Source organism: Pygoscelis adeliae, unplaced genomic scaffold (assembly GCF_000699105.1).
Source record: "Pygoscelis adeliae isolate BGI_AS28 unplaced genomic scaffold, ASM69910v1 Scaffold25, whole genome shotgun sequence".
Taxonomy (NCBI): Eukaryota; Metazoa; Chordata; class Aves; order Sphenisciformes; family Spheniscidae; genus Pygoscelis; species Pygoscelis adeliae.
The window spans coordinates 1,557,785-1,576,181 of NW_008824808.1; the positions used below are offsets into that span (position 1 = coordinate 1,557,785).

Below are 18,397 nucleotides of genomic sequence, written 5' to 3' on the forward strand. Positions count from 1 at the left end.
CAAGATGTCATTGAATAGGTCCTGTTATCAGAAGATACAAATGAGAAGCTATATACTGTGAATGATGCATCTCAAAATAACCGCAAGCTCAAGTTTCCGCAGGAGCCATTTTGTGTGTGTGGATACACAAACACACACGCACACATCCGTATGTGCACACATATGTACACGCAGTGTGTATGTGTTTGTGTATGTATTATTTACACTACATGTAAACAAGTATAAACACTAACAGTGATTTAAAGACCTTTTCCTCGTAAGTGTTAGGGCACAGAACTCCGGCTGGACTCGGCTGGGGTTCCCCGAGTTGTGTGCTTGCAGGATCAGGCCCTATGCTAGTATTTAAGAAAATACTTTTTTATTAGTACTGGTTAAGGTTTTTCTATTTTTCACTTTTGCCAAAAATGTTTTGCACTTAAAATGTGACGTGTCACTTAATGGCAGTCATTCTGTCTAAACAGTCGTTGAGTAACTCACTTTGACATTAAGAATGATACACTGACAGCGCGCTCGCTCTTTGGGATGCCGATTTAAGAGCATGTTTCCTGTCACTCACGAGTGTGAATTTTCTGCCATCTTATCAGAAGTAGCAATACCTTCTCAAGAACGTTGTTCGCACTAACCCGTTGTGTCCTCACTCTTTTGTTTGTTCGTACTTCCAGCTGTTTAATAGATCTCTGGTCACCGGTGAGCCAGCTGCTCTGGTAATTCTGATCTTGCTGTGTAACGCTCTCTGGCTACTGTCATGCCAATGCTTTAGGTTACGTGTTCCGCTAAATCCCTTCTGGCAGAGGTAGCCGTGGTGTTCCAGCTCACTCTCGCCCCAGCTTTCCACCCCCACCTAAGAGAGGTATAGCACGCCATTGGGCTGCGCCTCTGGCACCCCGGTTCCCAGCCTTGCCTTTTAAGTTAAACCACTGCTGATGCGTTCACGCTGAAATGCCGGGATGTGCGTTGAGGCGGGTGGGGCTGGGGAGGAGGCCCTGGGTAGGAGTCCTGTCCTGCTGCGACGGCCGCGAGCCTTCCCCACCCGCCGAGAGGCCGGTTCTCTGCACCCCCACCAGCCGAGAGGCCGGTTCTCTACACCGCTCTGGGAAATGAGACAGAGCTCGTCTGCTCAGAGCCCTTAATTCCGTATTGAGGCTCCAGGCAGACCTGTGTTTTGATTTCTTTTGCTTTTGCCCTGGTTGATTGCTTCTGGATGAAATGTTTGGGTGAATGGAGATGATACAACTGGCCTTCTCAGATGAACGGTTTTCTGATGTAGAAGTAAGAATTTAGTAAATTATTACACTGAGACAATAACAAATGAAATGGGACATAATTTGCATTGTAAAGTAAAAAAAAAAAGGAAGTAAACAATCCTGTAGCTTGATCTTGCCTTGTAAGGTAACCCCTGTGACACTAAGAAAGTGGATTCTAAAAGCGTGTTAAAGCTTTGTTGCTTTTTAGTTCGTATTTGCTGAAAGTGAAGATGTTTTTGAGAGAAGTGACAACAAAAGGCACATGTCAAATGTGCTGACTTCTGCTCAGTGCCGCTTTTTACAGTGCCCCATGAAGAAACCAGTATATTTCTAACAGACAGTAGCATGGATGCCTACCTTTCTCTAGTACTGATTAATTTTGTGCCTTTTGTCTGCTCTCTTAATAAAATAGCTTATGCTTTGTAGCTATTACACAAATATATTTAGGTCAAAGCACCGCTTATAGCTGTTCTTGTGCGTCCTGCATTTTGTAATTATTTTTTTGGTAGATTTTAACATCTCTTGAGCAACTCAAAAGACTAAACAGAGGTGTGTACCCAAGGAAACATGCCGTTAATTGTTCATTTGGACATAATATTTAATATTTACATTACATGAACTTCAGATCCCTATTTAATGAAGGTGTGGCTCTTTTTCCTCCTAAATGCCATTTTGTCTGCTTGTATGTACTTTTTTTGCACATCAGAAAGGTTCATGTTATAAATGATTTAAATCCTATTTTAAAAAAAAAAAATGTGGACTGTATGAGCTTGGTTTTGTAACTGACACTTTTTTTTTTTAAAGAAAAAAATCTTATTTTTAGGAGTAGTTGATGTTTTCCTGTAACAAAAGCAAAATGATGCTGTCATAGTAATCACTGAGCTACTACCAAGTATCATCAGGAAAACGTGTACTTTATCACCTGCAAGAATTAACTTTATAATGGATCCACTCTTGTTCTAGAGGTTAGTCTGACGAGTAGCTAGAAGTGTCCACACAGTTTGTAGTATCATTACAAAGAAGAATTGAAAATGCGGAATTAAACACGTGGAAGATCCTCCCAGAACTTTTGACTTTCACACACCAAAGAACAAGCCACATACATACTCACTAAAAATAGCCATTGAAAACCTCTCTCTGTCAGGCATGCAGGCCTGCGCTCCTGGAAGAGTAGACCTCTTTCGGCTTTGATGGTATGACTGTCGAGGCTACGAAGATGCTGTAGCCGTTCTTTTAAGGAGAAATTTGAATAATTTTATGCTTGTAATTTATTGAAGATTTTTTCTGTCTGCATGGTTGGTTGTTTCTGCATGCCGAGAACATTCCGCTTGTGCTCTGACAAATGTTTTGTTTTGTTCTGTTCCGATGCTGTGAAGAATCCCCCGATGCCATTACCGCTGTTTCTTTTCCAAAGTAACTGGGGAGAGGCAACCATAAAAACAGTCCTTTCTGAAAAGATCCCATCAGCGAGAGACTCCAGAACAAGACTCACAAGTGTCGTTTTATTTTCTGATAGTTACCTGTTCAGTATATTTTGCAGGACTGAAAAGTAAATATTCGTAAGCCTTATTCTGTAGGTTGTTCCACTAGCTGTCTTGGACTTGCAAGTAAATCTTTCCCTTTTCAAGTAGCCAATGTACACTCTGAATTGTAATGTAAAAACCTCCATGTACTTCAATTTTTTTTTTTGTGCACACCTGTAGAAAGCCTATGCAACCTTTTTCTTTCTTAAATTAGAAATGTTCAGAAAGAAAATTTATACCTTTATCATTTAAAGGATGCTCTGGCAGTCTCTTCTGATTTGCCTTCCTTTCATAATTTGTGACAATGCTCATGAATAAAAGATTTGTTTCATTTAGTGGTGGGATGCCCTTTCTCTTTCCACTGGCGCATTAGTTAGCTGGTACCAGTTACTCAGATGTCCAGGAGCGGCGTACGACACGCAGGGCACCCGTCAGCTGTTTGCACGGTTCTGACAGAAGTGAATTGTCAGCTGAATCCTGCTTTGTCGCGGGGTTTTTCTGCCCCGTTCATGCTGCCGGACAACTGTATAGGTAAGTTTTTGTTTCAACTGGACAGCACTACACAGGGCAAACAGGGTCTGGGCAGCATCAGGGCTTGGGGAGAGGCTGGGGAACACACGCCTTATTTTGACAACTAAAAAGGAAATGGGTTAAGGTGCTCCCTTGCTTCTGAAAATCAGATTTCATTTAATCTTTGTCATTAACAGAGATTCTTGATTAGATACCTCTTAAAATACAACGCTAAATTATTGCAGCATGGGGAGGAAGAATGTGCTTAGAGGCTTCATGGATCCCGGTCAACATTTTTCAAGTGTTAGATAATGCAGTTCTGGGTTATTTTAAACATTCATCCACAGTGTTGGAAACTATCATCGTGCCAGAACACTTTGTTTCTGTGCAAAACAGAAAACAACACTGGCTGTAAATAGGACAGGAAACACTACCTGGTCGTGTTCCCTGCCGTTCGTGGCATTGCTTCAAGGCCAAGTCTTGGAGCAGCTTCTGCGTTTGGTTTAAAGACATTATTGAGTTTTAGTCACAGCCAAATACAATTTATTTTCAGGTTTTACTCATAGTGGGACTGATATGTACAGAGGGCTGAGTCAAAGCATTTGACTGGTTTTTCAGGAGTAAATCTATCAAGATAGAGGGGGAGAAAAATCATTAGTTAACTGTTAAGGAATTACTTCCACAGGTCAAAATATTTCTTCTGGGATTGCCAATAGTATTGTCTGCCCTCACTGCTTCCAACAGTAACGATTACAGAACTTACTTAGGCAATACCGGCTTCTAGACACTGGCAGTTTTAGTTCCTCAGCAACGGAAGACCAGATTCAAGGACGCAGGGGGAGAACCAGGTAACCTACGTGGCGTGCAGGTTCCTGAGGAACCAGGGAAGGTGATACAATGCCTGCCACTTCTGCTTTGTAACTTTGTTTTTTCTAAGTGGCTGCCTTAATGACCCAACTTTTCATTTCAATGCAGAACATTGGCAGAAGCCTTGAAGTCAAGTTAGATTTAGGGCAGCTCAGGTAAGTGGTAGGCAACTTCAGGCCCAGGCTGGCCAAGATTCCTGCAGTTAGTTAGCTTCTTTTTCTTTCACATAGCTTTAAAAATGCTGTAAAAGTTGACAGGATTCACTTATTTCTGCTCTGTTAAAGAGAACGCTGTCAGCTAAGACAGAAAACAGCCTGACAGGACTGTAAAGATACCTAAAGATGATGGGAGGGCAACCTTTCATTTCCTTTTTTAAACCAAAGCTGAGTTACTGCCAAACCACAGGCTGACCAGCAGCATCTGCTCTGCTGCCTTTCAGATGTTCTACCAAAGGTTAGATGGCTTATTTCTTACCACCGGTGAGGGGGCAGGATGCAGATTTGCTTGGAAGAAGCAAGACACTACAAATTACGCCTCGCGTAATCACCCCTTCCGCTGGTGGGTCAGCCACTCTAACAGCCTGAGCGTCTCCAGCTGCTAGGAGGACTCACTGCAGTGTGGGTTTGGGAAAGATGGCTGCTGTTCTCTGAAAAATATTACAGCCACCTGAATTTCATCACAGCAGCGGCCCTACATTCGGCTTAATAAATGTAAGCTGGAAGGATGTTAAGTAGCTGCTGTGGCTTCATTACAGCAACTTCATGAGGTCAGCAGATTTGCATTATGGAGTGCAAATGACTTAATTTATCACTAGGACTATCGGCAACACGTTACCAAGTTAGCCACAACAAAACCGACACAACACCCTTAACACAAAACTTGAATTAACTTTATTTTCCCCTACAGTCAACAACTGGTCTGCATTGAGCTTTAAAGCAACAAAATAAAATGAAATCTCCAAACGACAGGGGGCCAGAAATCCAGATTTAATTACCTTTGTGAAAATGTTGCAGCTGTAGTATTGGTCTGTATAAACCATCAGAGTCAAAAATGAGTTCATAAATCAAAAAAATATTCTACACCTTGGGAAAGAAGTCAGCAGTAACATTCTCACAGAACACTGTAAATTTACATTTTCTTCATGAAAGGTACATACTATTCTGCATTTCACATCAAATTATTGATGCAAGTTTTGTTTCTATAAAAAGTTACAACCTGCGGCAGGGAAACAAACTGCAAAACCCTTTCATTTTAATTAAAGAAAATTTTCAAGTCTGTATAAAGTTTTCCTATAGCTGGAAAGTGAACACGTTCAGTCTCCATTTATATTTTAGTGCATTTGATCTGACGGTTTTCACCACTTTTTAAAAAAAAAAAAAAAGGAAACCCAAAAAAAGCCAGTAGAAAAGACAGACAAAGCAAATAGCACTATAGCAGGAACTGCTTCAATTGATTCAAGCACTCTAAATAAAACTGCGGAGAAACAGATTTCCAGAAAAACTTTCACCCTCACAAGAAGGGCAGTGAGAGGGGGCAGAGGTTTGCAAATCCTCTACCTCCGATAGCCACAGAAGAGGGGTTTTGTATACCTGTCAACCTTTTTTTCTTTCCCCCATTGAACAGGCTATACTTGTTTTACCAATGTAAACATTTACCTAAAATAGTTTGACTTCTGTTCTGAAGCACCAGCCGCTACATGATGCTCAGTTGTATGTCCCTATAGCATTCATTACTGTCGTTTCAGATTTTTCAGGAGGACAGGAATTTAGCCCTTGTATCTACAGTGTGCGAGATTTGCCTTGTCTACCTTATGAAATGACAGCGTAAGGCAGCAATGCTGCAATCCCACGTTACACAAAAGCAGCTCCTCCAATCTCAACTAGCATCCACTTAACCTGTCCTGTCATCTCTTGCGAAAACTGCTGCTTTGCTTCTTACGCTCCGGATCAAAACCAGCCTGCAGCAAGAGTAAAAGGACATTGAAAGAAACCGCTGAAAAATAACCGTGGGAGGAACTTATTTTGAAAGTTTAATTTCAGAGAGCTCTGCTTCCTCTCAATTGTTGGAAACAAGTCATTTTTAGATTTCACCATTCCAGTTTACATACTGGTGCTATTCAGCTGAGCAGTGTTTTCCAAAAAAGATTGACAAGTATGCATGTGCCAAGGACCAAATTACAGGGTTCTTTGGTGCAGTCAGTCCAAATTCTCAACAGATTTGAAGGATAATATGTACCAATAAAAAAAATGCTGCTAGACTTGGATAGCAGCTCTGTCTTGCTTCACATTACAAATCTAAAACAGCTGTTCTCAATAAGCCAATATTTTTAATCAGACATTGCCTGAAAATTTTGTACAATAATCTGGACCAATGATGGTTCTGTACCCTCATGTTGCTGTGAAACATGACTTGAGCTAAAGGCAAAGACTGGTTATCTCAAGGACAACTGCTTCGTATTAGCAATCGGAACAGTGTATTTAAACTGTCTTCCTGTTGGGCCTCTTGCCTTTCTTTAAAATTAGTTTATTCTTAATGTAGCCACGCTTCCTTTTGGAGGTCTAAAAAGAAAAACAGAATAAAATGTATTAGTTAATGATTTAGTCTTGACCGCGGTTTAATGGCGTGCATTTCAATGCCTGATCTTTAGACTGATTTGAAAGAGCTTCAACGGTAAGCCCTCGACTAGGTGTTACCCAGTTATTACTTTTAGAGTTGGGATTGCTAATTCATGCCCGACAGCTGCTTTCGCACAAGATGTACTTTTGCAAGCCCCATCTACCAGATCTGTAGAATTGTTTTCAAAGCTTCTGCTGAGGCAGAATTAATAATTAACCAACACGATAAAGCTCTAATATGCCCGAAGAGCAGAAGCGGTACAGAGTGTTAGTTTTGTTTGGAAAGAATACCTTCTTGTATCTTTTGCACTATTCGATTCTCTTGGAGGTTAGCGAGAGGACAGCTAGAAACATTTGCTCAAAGCAGCATTTTTCAAAAGTAAGAGACAAACTGAATAATCGCATTTTAGTCTTTAGTCCTCCGCTATTGGTCTGTAGGCTAGTTAGCGCTTTCTGCTCATGTGTCGTCATCATCAGATCTTAGATTTTTTTCTTTTTTTAAGGTAGTAATGGGAGGAAGCATTAATGTTAGTCTTAGGTAATATTAACTTCAAAGTTAATACTAAATAACTTAATACTACTAAAATATAAATACGGTTAGCTCGTGGCATGTAGAATTGCACATTCAACACGCCTGCCACAACAAATTAGACAGTAGGCGGCTCCCACGCTCGCTGCACTTTGCTGTGCTTACCAGCAGGCTCTATTAGGTCAATTAAGTGTAACTTTTCTCTTTTTAATAACAACAACAATAATACTCTTATAAAGTGAGATAGATACAAACTCATATGTAATACTTGAACACGTTACAGCTCTGAGCTTGAGCAAAGTCATTCCTAACGTGGCAGGAATGATAGGAGATGGGCTGAATTTCCAAGTATAGAAGCAACTGCTGAAAAGCTCTGGCTACTAAGGAGCCCTCCCTCAGAATGCATTTAAGAAATCCTAGTTTAGACATTCGCCCCATGCTCTTTTTGCTGGTTCTCCGATTTCTTAATGGGAAGTAGAGCCTGTTTGTACCACAAGAGTTGGTGACGGATCAGAATTTGCATCAACTTTTATCCTGTCTTTAGACAGGGAACCGACACATCCACAGCTTAAGCGGGGTCAATACATCTATTGTTAATAAATATAGCCTCGCTTGTCACCTGAGATCAAAAGTTGCACTGTAAGTGTACGATAGGCACATTAAAGCTTACAATTGCCTTTCCAGGTAAGTCTAGCTTCAGTGACAACTCCCAAATGCCCTATTTTATGAACTTCCATCAAATCACAAAAATACACATCTTTACCCTCTAACATTCTTTACCTGTATTTCCATGATGCAGTCTAAGTTTACTGCCTATACTAATTTAGTTTGTCACACAGTTGTTTCTGACAGGATTCCGGAATTCCTTTTGCAACATGTATTTGAGTATATAGAAGACAAATGGTGTGAAGGAGAGGGCTGCTAAGATTCTCCCCAGCTCCCCTGATAACACATCCTTCTGAATAGGCTGAAGTAGCACACCACAGCTAATGCTTTTAAAACCATGAAGATGATGACTTCAAACAGTAAGCAGCCAGACACTACGGTTCCGTCAACAAAAGTTTCATATTTAATTTATTTCATACAAAATTGCCATTTTTAAACTGCTAGGCATCACTACTTTCAAACAAAGTCAGAAAGCAACTTCCACATCATTTACTTCGTGAGCCTTAGTTACTGAAACATGAATTGATGTACTTTAGAGATTATACTTCCGGTTACATTAAGACTTAAGAGTTGTAACAGCCAGTGACACGCTCCATTTCCTGTTAGCGTTCTGCCTAAAAAAAAAAATAATCTAGCCTTGTGTCTTCACATGCTTTTATGTTAAGCGGACAGTAAATTAACAATTATTACCAGCAGGCGGGTCTGATATTGGACACTAACATGAACAGTATCCGTAACATTCTGGCTAGTGGAAATACATAATTCATCAGCTATGTGATTCACTGTTAAAAATAAACTGCCATCTCCTGACCCCGTTCAGTTACTTCACTGGGAACCCACCTTCTTTGACAAATACTTCTGTTTCGGTACAATGTTGGTTACTCTAGGTTTATGATCCAGTGTCTCTCTGTTGTCTAGTTGTTTCACCTTGTATATTCTAACAAGCCAGTGCTCTGAGGTAAAGGCTTCCTCCAGATGTTTAAATTTAATGTCTTTGTTGCCTATCTCAGCATTGCGCGTACGATCGAATCCTGGGGGTGTCCGAAAATCCAGCTATAAAAATTAAAGTTGCATGTTAGTTCAAGACAAAGCCCAAAACACCCATCGCTGCAAACCAAGGCAACGCTTTCAGCTGGTCTCGTCAAAGGACAACATTTCTCTTGCATTGGTTACTACCACACAGAAAAAACTCTCGGTTCCTTTTTACAATTGAGAAAGAGGCAAATTCATTCTTACTCCTACAGACATCGCAGGAGACGGCCCTTCATCTCTCAACAGAAATACCATGTCTGCATTCAGAGATGAAGCTACTCAACTGACAGCCTGAGGTGTGGCAGCCTGTGGTGGCTTTTTAGCATAGCTGCTCCCTCGTGCTCTCTCTTCTATAGTGCGATAATTTGCACTTTCGTGGTTTTCCATACAGGTCTGAAATAGTTCATGCTTATCAGTTAAATTTGACCCCCCCACAGTACAAATAAGATCCACTGGCATCAGTTTTAGCTGAATAAAGGATTCTTGTGCTAACGCATCAGAACGAAGGGCCCTTGGCAGCGACGGGGAAGAACAGGAAAGAAAAAAGCAAACAAGGCAGATTTAGCTACATGCATATGCTTGATGATCCCAAAGGGGAGTGACAACTCTCGCCGAGAATTATGCCTTTATATAATAAGTGCCGTGTTGTTTAATACCCTGACGTGGCTTGGAGAGAAATCGGGTCATTTCTGACAGATATTAAATAGTCAATTAACAGTTCCACTTCTGTGATGCTATTAAAAAAACAAATTTAAGGCTCTCCACAACATAACAGTTACCGCTTTAGCAAGTGCACTGCATAATGGAATTAAGATGCTCGTCTGGGGCAATGCGAAGGACAGCAAAAAGCTAGGTACAAGCGTAGGTTAGCAGCAGAAATGCTTTTTTCTAAAGGTTCTATAGAGTAGACCGTGCCTAGATGTGTTTTAATTGGTAAAGCTGACTCTTACCTCCCATTCTGCTACTACAAGCAAGGCTCAATCTAAAAGATGGAAAATACATCAAAGTAACATTTGTTTTCTCGCATTTCAATTGAGATTCAGTAGAAATTATAGCACTAACCTGCATCTCTCCAAATCTGTAATAGGACATTTTATACATGAGGCAGTTCAGCAAAGTTGGAGAACCTGCCTTGTCTACGCGGAATTCTCCCTGAGGGGTAAAGTAATCACTTTCCTTTAAAAATAAAAGAAGATACAAAGAGTCAATATAAACTAAACCCCTATTTAAGGTCATTTCTCATTCCATTCTCCACAAAAAACCACTTCATAAACAATCTAAACTGACTTTTACAGTTTAAAAGCTAGTCTTAAAACAGAAAATGATGGTGCTCATTAAAGGTAAAATAGTTACGAACTACCTGCTTGTAACCCACACCCCAATGGACCAATATTCCTAAATCCATATTATTGTGCCGGCACAAGTTTTGTCACTTCACAGTAAGCAGTTACTGGAAAACTGATCTCAAAACGTAAAAGTTAGCTGGGCATCTCTCAAAATTATTCTTCAGAAGGGTGAAAAGCACTGTATTGTTAATATACGAGGTCTGCAATGTTACCGTAAACTTCGTATGTGCACAGTGTTTAAACAAAAAATTTCTGCCATTTTCATCTCCAGTACAAGATGAAACTATGCACGCGGGGTACTCCCTTAAGCCTGTGCTCAATATCTACGAGTTTTTGTTAGGCTTAAGCAAATATTACTACAGACTTCTGCAATCTCTGAGATGTTTGAGTAACTTAAAGTCTACATAAGTCAATATTAACACTTTAACGTGTCTCCTACTATTACACAGTTTGAAGAAATTTGTAATGCCAACCATCTAAACAGCCTGAACACTCCTTTTTTGAAGTATGATGGTGCATAGTGAGACACACGCACAAGAATTACAAAAGATATCCTGTACTTTTAGTATCAGGCAAAAAAAGTGAAAGGCTTTTGAGGTTACTGACCTTTCAAAACCATAAATATTGAAAGAAACTGGGCTACAGGCTTCTGCACTCCTACTGTTCTAGGAAAACAACCCATAACACATTTTTCAAATAAAATGGCAATAAGTAGTAGAGATTTCCCTCCACTGTAATAAACACTACCAGAAAAGCAACAACGTAAATAAAAATTTAAAAAAACAGTAGAGATGAGCACACAGAAATACAGTATTCGGCCAAGAACGCTTCAGTTTTCCTGTGTATGTTTCCACTTACCCGAATATCTTTGGGATGTTCCCCCTCTGCTATTCTCACCATCCACAAGAACTTATTAATATCATCACCAGAGTAGCCAATCACACCACCAAAAATAATCAAAACATAATCCACATCCAGGCTCCTCATGATCTCGTACGCTGCCGACTCGTTTGATGACATTGCCTTTCCCACCTGTATCATAGCAAAAATACCTTAAATATCTGCACAGCTGCCTATCAAACAGATCCGCAGATCGATAACCTGCCAGACCAAAGCCCAAGAATACACGCTTGCCAACCGAAGCCCACATTTTCATTCTAGATAAAGAAAACTCATTGTGTCTCTTTAGAAACTCAAAAGCCCAACCTAAACTGAAATATCTCCTCCTCTGCAAGAGGAGTGCTGCCTGTTGAAATGAGTGTTTTGAGTATAAAATGTAGCAATAAGGGTTTTCCTTTTGTGGCACCAACAGATTTTTCAAGTCACGGCTGCATTGCCAACAGCTTAGCGTTGCAGAAAATACCTAATTACAAACTGTTTTCCAAGCTTTAGAGACAGCCCAAAGTGAATAAATGATTTGAAATGTTAGTAATTTCTTGGTTTTTTTTTCCTCGAGCTCTGTCCTTCGCTAATGAAGCAGCCACGCTGCATTGTACTCAGTAGCATGCAGGTACCCTCAGCCTTGAATTCAAGGGAGAGAAACGCAGAGAAAATGTCACAATAGAGACATCCTTGAGTTAAAAGCATAACATCGGTTTGGCCTTGAAAAGCTTTTAAAAGCTGTACCCAGAATCTCTTCCACAGCGGTCACTTCCAACACTTAAAGAATTCACTTAGGTCAGTACCTGGCGTTCAGTTCAGTAGTTCTGTTTGCTATTGAAGCTCTTGCACTTAAGGCATAATAATGTATCGCTGTAATAAAAGGGAGTAACTACAATATAAATAATATCGCATCCAAATTGGTAACATTCAGTTAAGAACGTAATTAGGAAACGCTAAGCTTGGGCTGCAATCCATCAAAAAGACTGAGAACCTCAGCTTCTTGGCCACGATCCCAATCAATGTGAAGTTATCCGGCAGATTTCCATTTCTGGGCAGGAGGAAGTCACCTGGCATGTGTCTCGGGGCACGCCTCATTTAGAGCACAACTTTAGGTATTCGCCACAACAGACGTTTATTGCTCGGGTCCCCCTTTATGGAGTATACATTCCGAAATGGAACCTGACAGCACCAGCAGTCATACCGGAGAGAATTCTTTATTAAAAACTATCATTGCTAATTGCTGTAATGTGTATGGTTACTGTGCTTATGCAATAGAGATGACTTCCACGGTCTCTCTATTCACCTGACGCGCCCTGTCCTGCAGGGATCTGTTGGTTTAGATACAGTATCTGCACTTCTACCTCCTGTAGAAGGGGGAGGCACATAGAGCTGTCAGGGTTGAATGTCCATCTAACACACGCTAACGCTGTCAGGTCAACAACCAAAACAAGAGAAAAGTGTCCTAGTACACGGGAAGGCTTGTTGACTGGTATCAGCACCCACAGTACAGTTTCCCAAGCTTGCCTTTGGCTGATGTGAGTTCCCTGCCCCTGTCAAAAGCACGTACATATGACCACCCCCTTCCCCAATACACATTTTTTCAGGTCTTTGTATGCTCAAAGCACAGCTTGATTAATTTGTCGATTTCGAACACTGCTTGTCTGCAGATCCGGTCCAACTGCTGTACTAGGTACTGACACAAGATGAGAAACTATCCTAACACATTCCTTGAGCCCTTCCCCCATTCTGCCCATGTAGCATGACATAGGTCTTCTAGGAATAAACGGCCACTGAGCGATGACCGATGTCATCACTGAGTGATGATGAGTCATTAGATGGCACCTAGTAAGGCTGCAACCCAGCTACGATATAGAGCATTGTTTTGCTTCTGAAAAAAGTTTAAGTTGCCCAAGGTGGTGCCCCTGTAACCACAGGCGATGCTAACACCCTGCTTTTAAGCACACGCACAAAACTTAAACTTACTCTTCAGAAGTGAAAGAAATTAAATGTACAGATGTTTTGTCTAATGGCAAATTTGAGAAGACAGAATTGCATCAAATCTGCAACACTCCCATTGCCATTCATAAACTTTCTCTGATTTCCAAGACGCCTGAAAATTTGTTGTTTCACATGGGCAGTTTTCATAGTGCCATTCAAAACCCAGTCAGCAAAGACACTGCTAAACCGAAACGACCCCATTAGATTTTGTCTATCCTCCCACAAAGAAAAGAGAAACTGAAGTAGAGGTGAAGTTTTGGAAACTCCAAGTAAACAAAACAAACTCCAAAAGCAAAATCGATCCCTTCTAGCGCCAAAACTCTTCATACTTGAGTTCTAATACATGCAAAAAATATGTTCCTTCCACCTCTGTGTTTCCCACTCCACGGAATTTTTCCTTAATATCATACTATCGATCAACACACATTTACAATTTCATACTCGACTGCAATGTAAACATTTTGGTGTTTCTACTCCATAGAAAATTGCCACCCTTACCAGGGCTATGTGGCTGTTGTTCCAAGTATTGTTATCAACCAAGGTTGTCCGGTTAGCCATTCCAAAAAACTGCTATCTGATAACCATAGTCCCACCACGACATCACTCTGGCATGCTCGTCTGTGTTTTGTCTCAGCCAGTAGTAGGCTTCTCTGAAGTCATCTAGTATATTCCGAGTGCTGGAAAACAGAGTTCATTTTATTCCTGTCAGTACAAATACTAGCAACAAATTAACTGCACCGTGATAAATCTGTGCTCACAAATAAGGCTCCTCTTAATGCGTTCAACTCCCTTTCAGGGATTCAGTCACCAGCAGTCAGAAGTTTGAACCCACCAACAGCTGAATGGCCAAAAGCTGAACTGTGTTTGAAGATGTGACTAAATGCATTTCCAGTCAAATATATATTCATAAACAAGTTTTCCCAATTGACTCAAAAATTTTATTTTTTTTTTAAACCATCATCTTTATTGGCTTTGGATAGGATTATTTTTACATATTTACATTAAATATTTCATAAAACATTGTATCTTTTTGAAAATTAGAGTATCAAGTATTTTTTGTTCAGGTGACAATTCTGCCTTAATATAATTGCAAGTGATTAAAAGAAGGTAAAGCAAATTGCTAACACAAAGGAAGTAGAAAAGCTTTTGCCCTTTAATTATTTTCAGACCTGTAGACCTTACTTACCCATCATGGTTATAGGAAGCGAGAACAACGCTGGGGCTGGAGTACGCATTGCTAGTTACCCAGGTACAATGGACAGCAAACATCATCAACAACATCAGCATCAGCATAGTAACAATGTTTTTGATATTGGGACCTAGTCCTTCTTCTGTTTTTTCCTGTTCAGATACATGTTTTCTCACTTTGCCTGCCTAAACAAACACAAATACATCTGTTACGGCAACTTTTATCACCCTTGACAGTGGGTGCACCACATGCACCCCATAAATGCTATGGGATACTATAAAGCTAGACCAAGTTGTAGCATAAATTAACTAAGTACGCACAAGAACATTTTGACAATCCAGCAACTTGTAAAAATGGATGACTCCTTGAAAGCCTCTTTCAGAAGAAAAAAAACTATTATGTGAGGGTCAACGCAGGACTTGCTTGGTTTGGCTCAGTATGGTGATGCCCTTTGATAGGGCTGGGTGGAAAAGAGAAAGGCACAGGTATTTACTGTGAGGAAAAGGGGAAACCCAAGGCTTCCTCCATTGTCAGGGTCAGTATAACAAAGCCTAAGAGATAAAAAAACCTAGTACCTAACAACATCATCTTCGTGATGAAAAGAGTATGCAAGTTTATGTATAGAAATACTTTTCTATAAAATGTATTATTCTTTAATTTCACCATGTCTTAGAGGAAATACAAGAGGGAAACATGGAGACATTCAGTGACACGGAACTGCTATAAGTAGTTAAGGAGAGCGAGCAACTGCCTGCCATTGCGTCTATAGAAAGCTGGGTCAACACTGTGCATCAGTTACACCTTCTTGGAGAACATCAATACTTGTTCTAAATTTAAATGCTAGTGATTCAGACCTCTAGTGGCATTTAAAATACTCTGACCAAAAGGGGTGGGGGGTGGGGGGGAAGTAAAAATAAGCTGTTCTCCGACTTCTAACTCTTGCTCCCTCACCTTATCATACAGGTTGCCAGGGTTCCTTTTGTCATCCTCATCACTGCTGTCCTCTATTGGTGGATTTTCCCTCTTCATATCATCACCCAAATAACGCTCAAAGACATTGGAGAAAGCAATTGCAGACAGCATACAGACCACTGGAGTCAAAGTGAGCATCAGACGAACCATCACACCAGCAAAGTAAACAGCGCTGATTGCATACAGAGCAACTGCAAAGAAACAAATCTACTCATGACATTTAGAAAATAACACTCACTCTGACTGCACACGTACATGCTCTCCATAAAACTACTTCTGGAAGTGGGTTGAGCATCTGTGTGTATAAAGACTTGAGAATGCATCTTGCATTTCATTGCTTTTTAATTTACAGAGATACAGTTCAATTAACGCTTATCCCTTTTGAGCCTCAAACCCTTCCTGAAGTTCATCTTGACAACTGTTACAGTAACACAACCCCATTTTCATATTCATTAATAATGTGTCAGAAGATACATTATTAGTGAAATTTAATATCACACACCAAAAATACTACTGGAATAATAGGTCGTTTCATTTGATTAAAAAGGCCAAACAGCCCTAGACCAAACAAGTTATTGAAACTGAAAAAGCAAAAGGAAGTGTTAGAATTTCATGTAAATATCAAATTTTAATTTAAGCTAGAGATATCTGTGGACAAATTGGGGGCTTGTCTACATTATAATTCCATACAGACAAATAATATGATATTGCGAGCCCTATTCTGAAGCAAGTTTTCCTGAACAGTATTATCTCCACCACCCCCACACCCCAAAAAACCAAAACAAAACAGGATTTTCAGAATAGGAAGGAATATGCAGAACACTTTTCTTAGAAGGAAAAAAAGCCAAACAAACCTATATACACTGGTTAGGAACATCTATTGTTGAAGTAATACTGGTTATTCCTTGTCTGCTACAGTTTAACAATATGCTTTTGTGAAAGATTTGCCACAGAAATCATGAAGGGACACTGACTTATCAGATTACATTACATAAATATATATTTAATATATTTATATATTAAATAAATTACATAAATACTTTCTACTTTGTAGTGAAATAGTACGGCTCCCCATTCTCACTCATAGGTACTCATGCTGACTTAAACGGGTGATGCAGCAGTAGGAGGCTGAAAGCGAGGCGCCCAGCACTGGTCTCGACAAGGACTCATTGTAAGCCACAGAGCACAGAATACCCCAGAGTCACTGGATTTAACACAGTAAACATTCCCACTGCCCACACACCTCTTAGGTAATCCTAAGAGGCAGCTATATTGGTCTGGAGCCTCCTGTCCCGGTAAAAACCCCAAGACCTGAGTGATCTTAGAATCATAGAATAGTTTGGGTTGGAAGGAGGGACCTTTAAAGGCCATCTAGTCCAACCCCCCTGCAACGAGCAGGGACATCTTCAACTAGATCAGGTTGCTTCACTCCTCCATATGGGCTACAACTTCAAATTACATCCTTACAAACCTCATTCATAATCTTAAAAGTCTGCTTTCACAGTACAGCTTCATACAAATAAACAATTCGTTGTCATTGACACAGGGAGACCTCACACTTCTGCTTAGGCTTGTGTCTTATCTAGCACTTGTTCCACAGCAAGTGATTCCGTTCACTGCAATAGCAGAAAATCTGGAAAGAAAAGGCACTTTGAATCATCATCTGTGATGGGATGAGTGCCAGACACCCAGGGAAGGGTCGGTTGCCTTGCAGCCTGCGTGGGGAAGGGACCTTCCCTTTGCACTGAGCTGTTCATCTGGCTGAACTGTGCTGTGGTGCTGCACCCCGACGCATGGTTTGCAGGATCAGCATGTGGAAGAGCATGCAACTCCAGCCACAGAACAGAACCATACCGACAAATATTTCGATCCCACCTCTTGGGACGATACTCCATCACCATTTCAATCTCTGCGGTTTTATAAATGGTTTTAAATACTGCTGGGTGCAGGCAACTTTTAATACTCATCTTTAAACATGTCACTTCTAAACCTTTTTTAGAACAAGCCATATACCAGCTTTGAGCAAACAAAACCAAAATAGAATCAAGTTGAAGACAAGATTTTTCAAAACAATTTTAAAATATTTTCTCTTACCAAAGACTCTTTCATCATTGATGTTTTTGATACAGAACCACAGCCCTGCTGGGAAAGTACACACGAGAATATGCAGATCAAAAAAGAAGGAAACCCATGTTGTAGGCTGATGCTCAGACACAGAGGCAATGATCGGGATGTGAATTTTCGCATACCTTTTTTAAAAAAAATTCAGTTCAAATTATTTTGAAAAGATAAAATTATTAAAACTTGTAAACATTAGGAATTCTGAAAGTCATTTCAAAGGAAGCATTTCAATTTAAAATGGCAAGTGCTCTATTCAGCAGAAATCTGATGAAACTTTTATACCAAAAAAGTCCCCAGGTTTTACTTTATTTAGGAAGTATTTGGTGTATAGAGTTATGTAAAACACCAATACGTAAGATTATTTCCATACTAATTAAAAGAATGAAAATTATGGATGTTTTGTTTTATTATGGCTAACTATGAAGCCAAATTCACCAAAATGAAAACACGCAGCTATGGAAGCCCCACCATTACATTTTGAAGACATAATCACCCATGCCAGTAAGTCTCCTAGATTTTCAACATTGTATTTCGGAAACTCTCCTCTACACAGAATACCTTCATTTTCTTAGTACAGAAAGTTACAGTATTAAATACCAGACCAGTTACTGATGCCCCCACAGTTTTTTTAGATGCTGAAAAAAAAAAAAAAATCAGGCCTTGTCTACACTTGGAAATATATGTCAGCTAAACAACATGTCAAACACTCAGTGCAGTCAAGGACAAAACTGTGTTCTATATTAAAGACGGCTATACACATGGACCTAATCTGGGGTGCTACATGACTGAAAGGTGAGGTATCAAACACGTCCTTTTTTTCACTGAGATCTAGTTCTCATTCAAAACTGCATTGTGTGTTTTAACACAATATGATTTTCTAATGTAGACAAGCCCTCAAAAGTT

General features: G+C 40.1%; 1 protein-coding gene across 1 annotated transcript in view; it reads right to left on the bottom strand.

Annotated features, from left to right (window-relative positions):
* Positions 1-5,011: 5,011 nt before the first annotated feature.
* The window catches only part of STT3B (STT3B, subunit of the oligosaccharyltransferase complex (catalytic)), a 31,690-nt gene continuing 18,304 nt past the window's right edge, over positions 5,012-18,397 (bottom strand). Inside the window, 9 exon segments of the mRNA XM_009324172.1 lie at positions 5,012-6,702; positions 8,795-9,007; positions 10,049-10,162; positions 11,191-11,364; positions 13,711-13,773; positions 13,775-13,889; positions 14,399-14,586; positions 15,353-15,564; positions 17,468-17,622. Of these exon segments, the coding sequence (XP_009322447.1) occupies positions 6,622-6,702; positions 8,795-9,007; positions 10,049-10,162; positions 11,191-11,364; positions 13,711-13,773; positions 13,775-13,889; positions 14,399-14,586; positions 15,353-15,564; positions 17,468-17,622 (1,315 nt within the window). The 3' untranslated portion in view covers positions 5,012-6,621.